The sequence below is a fragment of the Chrysemys picta genome, chromosome 10 (assembly GCF_011386835.1).
Source record: "Chrysemys picta bellii isolate R12L10 chromosome 10, ASM1138683v2, whole genome shotgun sequence".
Taxonomy (NCBI): domain Eukaryota; kingdom Metazoa; phylum Chordata; order Testudines; family Emydidae; genus Chrysemys; species Chrysemys picta.
The window spans coordinates 4284153-4293382 of record NC_088800.1 but is presented as its reverse complement, the minus strand read 5'-3'; the positions used below and the strand labels follow the sequence as shown (position 1 = coordinate 4293382).

General features: G+C 44.7%; 1 protein-coding gene across 5 annotated transcripts in view; it reads left to right on the top strand.

Moving 5' to 3' along the window:
- The first annotated feature begins 630 nt into the window (after nt 1-630).
- Nucleotides 631-9230, top strand: part of PIAS1 (protein inhibitor of activated STAT 1) — a 93709-nt gene continuing 85109 nt past the window's right edge. For 2 of the 5 annotated variants that reach the window (XM_065559154.1, XM_065559156.1), the window contains exon 1: nt 631-736. In XM_065559154.1, the coding sequence (XP_065415226.1) occupies nt 713-736 (24 nt within the window). In that variant the 5' untranslated portion in view covers nt 631-712. The remainder of the gene's footprint in view (nt 737-9230) is intronic. The other 3 variants (XM_065559153.1, XM_065559149.1, XM_065559155.1) reach the window with 3 other exon arrangements.

Sequence of the window (9230 nt, the reverse complement as noted above, 5' to 3'; positions counted from 1 at the left end):
AGAAGCCAAAATCATGAAATTTACAGTTTTTAAAATCCTCTGACCGTGAAATGGACCACAATGGACCGTGAATTTGGTAGGGGCCTCGTCCTAAGCTAGACTGACTGGAGCGTCTAAGGCAGACGTCGGCAACCTTTGGCACGCGGCCCATCGGGGTCATGCACTGGCGGGCGGCGAGACATGGACCGTCTGCAGGCACGGACCCCCCGCGGGTCTTCCCTCCTGAGGACTGTTCAGGATTTAACCCCTTCCTCCTCCATCCCCCCCACCCCCTTGCCCGGTCTCCACCCCCCTGTCCCCCCAATACCCCTCCCCCATCACCTAGACCCTTCCCTCCCTGTACCCCTCCCCCATCACCTAGACCATCCCACCCCTGTACCCCTCCCCCATCACCTAGACCATCCCCCCCTGCCCCCCCCAGTGTCCGTCCCCCCCCCGCTGGCTCGGGCTGCGGGGCTGTTGCACTGCGGGGTACGGGGCCGGGCCCTGCCCCCGCGGGCGGGAAGAGGCGCAGAGCCCCGACTCCGGCCCGGCCGCGGGGGGAGGGGAGGGGGTCCAGCTGCGGGACAGACACGCGGCGCCCCCCGCCCGCCCGAGCCGGGGGAGGAGGGGGGGGCGGGGACAAAATGGCGCCGTGTGATTCAAACGCAGCGCGGGGCGTGCGGGGCGGGGTCCCGGCGGGGTTCATTGCGCCTGCGCCCGGAGTTACAAGATGGCGGACAGTGCGGAACTAAAGGTACAGCGCAGCTTCAATTCCCTGCGCGATCCCCCCTCCCCGCCCCGCTCGGGTCGCCCGCGCCGCCGGGGCCGGGCCCCTCTGCAGCGCCGGGCTCGGCGGGGGGCGAGCGGCCCCCGGGCCCTGCCTGCTCCTGGGGAAGCTGCCACCACCGCACCCCCCCCCCCCCAGCAGCAGGGACTTGAGGGGCCAAGTCTGCTGGGGGGACCGGTCCTTCGCCCCCGCCTGGCTAGAGCTGCTCCCCTCCCAGCATCGGGGGAGGGGGCTGCCCTTCCCTTCCCCCCCCCCCCCCCTCAGTAGCTGCCTTCGGCCTCCCCCGCCTGTCCCCACAGCCCGCTCCTCTCAGGGTGGGGAGCTGCCCGGGGGGGGGGTAAATCTGTCCTTTGCCCCTGGCCCGGTCAGAGCCTCCCCCCCCAGCTGCCCTCAGCCTCCCCAGGCCCCCCTCTTCTCATCGGCCGGGAGGGGTGGCGGGAAGCTGCCCTGATCCTCCCCTCAGCATAGCAGCAGGGGCCGAGGGGGCTAGGCCAGATGGGGGGGGGGGCTGTCTTTGACCCCCAGCCCTCTCAGCTACTGCCCTCCCTCTCAGCGGCCGGGGTGGGGGCAGACCCGAGCCCCAGAGACCGTGCCCCCTGCGCTGCTGCACAGCCAGTTCTGACCCCTAAGCCTTCCCTGGGGGGGGGGGTCTCGAAGGGCTGGGATGAGGAGGAAGCTGGGGCTCCCCTCCCCAAGGATTAGTGTGTCCGTCCCCTCAGCCACAGCCCCCAGGGTCCCCACTCCCATCGTGGGGGGCCGGGGGCGGATTGTGGTGTTGTAATCACATTGGTTCCATGCCCCTGCTGCGACTTTCCTCCTCCCCCAAATAGATGCAGTGTCTGAAGGAGGTAGCTTATCCCTGCACCCCAAATATCCAGCTCCCAATGGGGAGGAGAGGGAGACCCTTTAGTGCTGTTTGAAGGGCTCTAGACATGGGGTAGAGGGGCTCTGCCTCAGGAAGTAAACACAAGTGGTGGTGGCGGCGTGTAGTAACGTTGGTTGTATTTTCCTGGAGGCTTTGCTCAGCTAGAATGCAAATAAAAAGGCTAAAGAGAACCAAGTGAGTGATTTAGTGGTGATTACAGCAGGGTGCCTCTCGCTCTTTCAAGTATCAGAGGGGTAGCCCCGTTAGTCTGTAGCCACAAAAACGATGAGGAGTCGGGTGGCACCTTAAAGACTAACAGATTTATTTGGGCATAAGCTCGGGTGGGTAAAATCCCACTTCTTCCGATGCATGGAGTGCAAATTACAGATACAGGCAGAAATACTCTTTCAGCGTCTCACTGGGGAGGGAGGAGGCTTGCCAGTGCCACAGATCCTCCTCTCCATGCTCACCCTTCCCCCATCGCTGAGCACTTAGAAAAGTTTTTAAATGGACCCCTATGGAGAGATGCTTTAGTTAGTACAAGAGGGGGAGGGAATCTGGGGGATTGGATTGCTACGTATGTTATGATGAGGCTGGAAAAGGAACTGTCCTTTAATATCCCTGAATTGGCAGCCTCTCTTGCTTTAGAATTAAAGTCACCAATTGCTCTCAGAAAAGGGGGGATAGAAGGAAACCAAGGTAGTGGGTGTTCCCTCTCTTCACGAGAGGAAAGAACTTGGAGAAAGTAAATAAGGTGTTGTTTACTCCTTCTCATAACCCAAGAATAGGGGTCACCAAATGAAATTAATAGGCAGCAGGTTTCAAATGAATAAAAGGAAGTTTTTCTTCACACAAAGCACAGTCAACCTGTGGAATTCTTTGCCAGAGAATGTTGTGAAGGCCAAGCCCATAACAGGGTTTAAAAAAGAACTAGGTAAATTCATGGAGGGATATGTCCATCCATGGCTATTAGCCAGGATGGACAGGGATGCAAAACCATGCTCTGAAGTGTCCCTAGCCTTTGTTTGCCAGAAGCTGGGAATGGGCGACAGGGGATGGATCACTTGATGATTACCTGTTCTGTTCATTCTCTCTGGAGCACCTGGCATTGGCCAGTGTCGGAACATTTGACTAGATGGACCATTGGTCTGATCCAGTGTGGCCGTTCTTATGAGAGAACCTTTCCTCTCTCCCCTCACTTAGATGTGCCTGTCTCTGAGTTTGATAACTTGAATTAGAGAGATTATTTAAATGAGAGTTTTAAAGTCTCATTAGAATGCATATTTGCAACCAATCCTTTGAGAGATTTCTGAAAAATCCGCTTCAAAATGAATCCTAAAATGAGGTACTTGGTATGGGTTCAAGTATCAGAGGGGTAGCCGTGTTAGTCTGGATCTGTAAAAAGCAACAGAGCGTCCTATGGCACCTTTAAGACTAACAGACATCATGTGTCTGATGAAGTGGGCATTCACCCACAAAAGCTTATGCTCCAATACATCTGTTAGTCTTAAAGGTGCCACAGGACTCTCTGTTGGTATGGATGGATCCTCTCTCAACCCCAGTGCTGTGGTCAGTCAGAGATCATCATAGGTTTGAGGAGACAGTATAACTTTATTTGTACAACACATCCAACCTGATATTTGTAGTAGTAACAAAAGAGAGAAACCAAACACCTTGCTCACAAACTTAGTCCATTTTTTCGTATTCTATCAAGTTCTCTCAAAAGCTGCTGTTCACTCTGACTCTTTAAAATAAAAGTAAAGTGCGAATAACTTTGAGGATTGAAATGGAAATCTTATGTGTTGTGGAATGTATATGTATTTGTTTTCCCCTTTTCTTTCCTCCAACCCCTATGTATTTCTGATCAGCATGAAGCATCATGAGGTCCGCAGTAGGAGGTTTTAGAGTATATAACATGTAATACTTATTATGTGTCCGAGGGAATTCCCTTTCCTTAAAATGTCTGTCTTTTCCCTCTTAGTGTACATCTAAGGTTTATGTCACTTGTTTTTGGGTGTCTGACCCAAATACATATACTATATGTATATAGTAATTGTATGCATTGTCAGGTTGTCAAGAGTTTTTGTTTTTTTAATGTTCCGTGCCTGTTTAGGAAGGCGATTAGCTCCTTTGGGATCTGTGTATGCAGTGATGGCGATTCTCTGTGCCTGTTGAAGATGAATGAATCCTGTTAATATCCTCCACTGCTTCTTGTTTTCAGGGGGATCTTGCTGGTGATATTGCATGAGACCTTAGGAAGCCCTCCCCCCCAACCTTCTACAAATTATGCCATCTACTTTATTAAAGACAAAAGGTTGAAGTTTGTTTTCCCTGCTTAACTACTTAATTCATCTTAGTGTAGAAAATACAGGAGTGCATGTTGCTGACTGACTCTAACAAAAGTGGGCTTGGCTGATATGTTTAGTAGGGAATGTGAATGTTTTTTAGGTTGGTTGATTTGGATGGACTGAAAAATTTGCTAGCCAGCCAGAAACTGATACCCATGATTTTTTTTGAATGGGTGAGAGGTGGCAGGGAAGGGGGGAGGAGGACTAGGATACCTCAAAGGTCTGATACATTTGACACTCCCATCCTTTGCCATCTCGGAGCCTCCTGAGACTGTGTTTTTGGAGAGATGAAAGGGGTGTTGTTTTAGCTGCTGAAAGAAAGGGTAGGAGGACTTTCCTACTCTTTCTTTCCTAGCTTCCCAGTTGCTGTCAGCATAGGGCTGTATTTGTATCCATTATTCTTTCCCATCTCCTGTCTTCTGTGTCTATTTTTGCCTTCCTCTCTCTCTCCTGTTTGTTGGCCTTTTCCCATGCCAGCCTCTTCTGCTGCAGTTCATTGCTTTCCCAACCAGCAGCAGAAAGAAATTGAGAAGATTCTTTTCAGTTTCACTGCTGCCTTAAGGGTTCTGAATGATAACTATGAAACTGACTAGTGGCTTGTTAATTTCACTCTGCTGCTGCTTAGGAAGGCCAGACCTGAGAGGGCAACACTGCATTGGTGTACATTTGCAAGATTATATTTGTAGCCATAAGGGTTAATGTTGTAATTTATAAACAACACCATCTTATAGTCTTTACAAATTGAAGGACTAGGGGCTCCCTATTTGCCATGGAAAGCTTTCCACCTGCCAAGTCAAATACATTTTTTTCAGGCTCTATTCTCCCCTGTTCATCTTTTTCTTTGAATGTTGTGAAACAAGAAACATCAGGTGATATCAGATCTGTTTACTGAGTTATGGGTAGATTACACCTTGGGTTGTAACCCTCCTGAGAAATCTTATTATTTAAAATAATAGATGGAGCAAATCTTTACAGGAAGTGTGTTAACAGTAAGGTGTCATATATTATGTTTGAAGTTAGGTGAAATAAATGTATTAAGTAAGAATATACCCCAAGAAAACAGTTTTCCTCATTCTATATTTGAAGTTAAAAGGGGATTTACTTAAGTGAAAACTCTCAACCAGAATTTTAGACACAAATTAAAATTTCTGTTTGTGAAGTGAACAATGAGTTCCTTTAGCATTTTTTTTTCCTCAGGCAAAATTTTTATCCTTTTCTTTCATCCACAGACCAATTAAAGGACTACCGTCAACTTGAAATCTAGTAAACTTAAACAAAACACCAACTTAAGTAGTTGCAAGGTACCTGCCTCTGAGTGTCTCGTACCAATTTTTGTCTTGAGATAACATTTTCCTGTCTTGTTTGTGTGAAGGATCTACAGAATTATACAGAGAAAACAGTGACCTCGATTAAATATTTGGCAGCACTATATCTATAAAGTATAATTGGAAAAAAATTAGAATTATTTTTCTCAGTCACTTTTACTTGTAATAGGTACAATTTTTAGACAAAAGTGTAAAGCATACATTGATGTCCTATTTCCTAACTAAGATGTAAAGGACTGAAATATTCTACATGACTTGACCATTTGTGTGGTGTTAGGAAAAACATTCATATAACATCAAATGTCTTTTGCAGATTTTAGGCATAGGATTACCATATTTCTTGGTGTATTAAAAGTTCTGAATAAATTGAACCAGTATTTTGTTTTAATCCCTTCTCTATGAAACATGGTAGCTTTTGAAAGTCTATTCTAGTCTGTTTCTCTTCCCTAACTCTAAGAAGAGATGTGTGTGAATTTTCCTATTCTTAATTACCCCCCCCCCCCCCCCATCTCCCATACAACTGCATGCAGACTCTAATTTATCTCAAGGTACGCTATTTAAAGCTCTTTCTAATTGGAGGATGTATACTTAGGTGATTAAACCTTTCTTTCAGTATTTCTTCCATCTCTTTAGATTGGTTATTAGATTGTTCTGATCTTTGCCTGGTACTCGAGTCTTTTGGTAACCATTACACAGTTTTGGATAATCAATTGTTATACAGGGATCAAAGAATAAAAAAGAAAAGCTTGTACTTTAGTATTGTCTGTCTTGATGTTGTCCTAAGAAGCTGGTTTGGAAAGCGCATGCTGGGAGGTTTCCTCCTTTGTTCTCTCTCATTTTTAAAAAGTGCCTTTGGGTATTGAACAGATCCCTGGTGTGTTTCTTGTTGGATACGATTTCTGTTTTTAAAAAAAGTGAACCGAGAGTTAGAATAAAATACATAATAGCATTAACACAAAAAATTGAGTGGGTACAAACTGATTTAAAAAAATCCAAATAGGAAATACTCTTTTGCTACATGTAGGGAATGTTATAATGGGGACACATTAGTAGCATAGCTTTCAGGTAGTAATAATAATGATATACGGGTTTCCTAGTAGTGGAAGTACTGTCTGGAAGTTAAGTTAAATTGCATTGTCAGTGCTAATAAACATAAGCTACCTATTTCAATGTTAGATTAGAATTTTATGTACAGAATGTTTTTATGACCAGCATCTTTACTTTATCCTTTTATATTTTGGCTTGCACGCTTCTGTGCTTTTGTTTGTCTTTCTCACTTGTGAATCAATAGATCACATTATTTTCATACTGTACTTAATTTTGCCAGCGTCAGTAATGTATTTTGAACTGGGTATCTTTCTTAAAGGTTTTACTCACGCTGGAACTGCAAAGATTGAATGAATACAATGGGCGGCTGTGCATTGTTGTTCCACTGTAAAAGTTCACCCACAGCATTTCATTATATTGCATACATATAGTGTGCACATACTTGTGAAGGGCTCATACTTCAGTAGAGGCCATCCTAAAGTATTTGCAGAGAGGTATATTATTAGATTCCAAGGGCAGAAGGGACTGTTGTGATCATATAGCCTCACCTCCTGTATAAAAGAGGCCAAAGAAGCTGCCCAAACTAATTCTTAATGCATTCCTTTAAAAAAAAAAAAATTCCCTGTGATGGAGAATCCACCACAACCCTTCGTAAATTGTTCAAGGGGTTAGAAACAGAATTTTTATTCATGGACTTTTGGGGGAAGGAGGAGAAAGGTGTAGGAGCCAGTAATTATTTATAGTAGTTTAATAAATGCTGATGAGTTATTTTTTTGCATGAAACTTCTAGTTTATTTCTCTTTTGATTGTACAATCAAGATATCAGGTGCTATGGTAATACAAAGCATATGATTATTAAAAGATTAAAAGGTGTTTGTGTTTTTTTTTTTTTTTAGAGTACAGATAAAAGAGATCTCATCCGAAGAAGTGGGCTGTAGCCCACGAAAGCTTATGCTCTAATAAATTTGTTAGTCTCTAAGGTGCCACAAGCACTCCTGTTCTTTTTGCAGTTATTTTTTGTCAAGGTCCAAATTTCTTGGTCAAGGTATTGTCAAGGTCCATACAAAACAACTAACAATAATAAATAAATAAAAAGATGTCGCAGTCTGTTCAAAAGTGTCTGGAGGTCCGGGTCTGGCCCATGGTCTGCCTATTGACTACCCCTGCTCTAGGTTGATTTCCCTCTTCCCTGACATTTTTAGAGGACAGAGAGAGGTTCCAGCTTATTTGGCCTTTTGTGAAAAAGGTTGTGGGACAGACATGTCAGGGAATCTTTTTAAAGGGTATCCCATAAAGCAGGATGTATGCACAACAGATAGATACTATGCTTCTTCATTCTTAGCAAAAAACAGGCATTTGTTAGTCTTTTAATTTGATTTGTGTGACATGAACTCTGACCTGCCTTTATGTGAAGCGTGAAGATAAGTGCAAACTTGTCACAACTGTGTTTAGCACGGTTGTTTTAGTCCCTGTAACCTGTTCTTATAGAGCCCAACATTTTGATTAATATTTTCCTTAGCACCAAACCCCCAAACTTTTCAACAATTGAGGTTTAAGTATTTTGTGTAATTATTTTGAAATACCCTCATCCCTTCCATTCCCTCTGAGTTGTTGGCCTCTCCATTTCCTTAAGTATCTCTTGTAATCCCTGTTGATTGCAATAATACTTATGAGTCCATAGCAGAAACTACTTTTCATGCTGTGAACCAAGGACTTCAAAAGGGTTATTTTGTGGGGGAGGCGAAAGCACTCTGGAAGTTGAGATCACCCAAGATCCCAGAGCGTTTGTGACCGAAGCGGGTTCAGCGCTCTACTTTCCTTTCACCTCAGAATACTGGTATTCAGCCCTTTGGCTCTGTTTAGAGGCAGAATTTTTTTCTGCACTTAAACTTGTATCAGAAATGCCTGTCTCTCTCTTCTGGATGTTACTGCTGCGCTTTGGGTGCTGTGGCTCCAATGCAAGACCTGGAGGTGCCGTTCTGATTTGAAGGCTCCTCTGTATCTGGGTGTATAGAAGGGGATCAAGGCCTTATGAGAACTACAAGGCTGACGTAGAGTGTAAATGTGGTTTTGTCTCATAAGGGTGCCACTGAGTACCTGCTATACCTTTCGCACTTCAAATGCCTGACCTACTGCTGTGCATATAGTATGTGCACACTATATGCATCCGAAGAAGTGGGCTGTAGTCCACGAAAGCTTATGCTCTAATAAATTTGTTAGTCTCTAAGGTGCCACAAGCACTCCTGTTCTTTTTGCAGTTATTTTTTGTCAAGGTCCAAATTTCTTGGTCAAGGTATTGTCAAGGTCCATACAAAACAACTAACAATAATAAATAAATAAAAAGATGTCGCAGTCTGTTCAAAAGTGTCTGGAGGTCCGGGTCTGGCCCATGGTCTGCCTATTGACTACCCCTGCTCTAGGTTGATTTCCCTCTTCCCTGACATTTTTAGAGGACAGAGAGAGGTTCCAGCTTATTTGGCCTTTTGTGAAAAAGGTTGTGGGACAGACATGTCAGGGAATCTTTTTAAAGGGTATCCCATAAAGCAGGATGTATGCACAACAGATAGATACTATGCTTCTTCATTCTTAGCAAAAAACAGGCATTTGTTAGTCTTTTAATTTGATTTGTGTGACATGAACTCTGACCTGCCTTTATGTGAAGCGTGAAGATAAGTGCAAACTTGTCACAACTGTGTTTAGCACGGTTGTTTTAGTCCCTGTAACCTGTTCTTATAGAGCCCAACATTTTGATTAATATTTTCCTTAGCACCAAACCCCCAAACTTTTCAACAATTGAGGTTTAAGTATTTTGTGTAATTATTTTGAAATACCCTCATCCCTTCCATTCCCTCTGAGTTGTTGGCCTCTCCATTTCC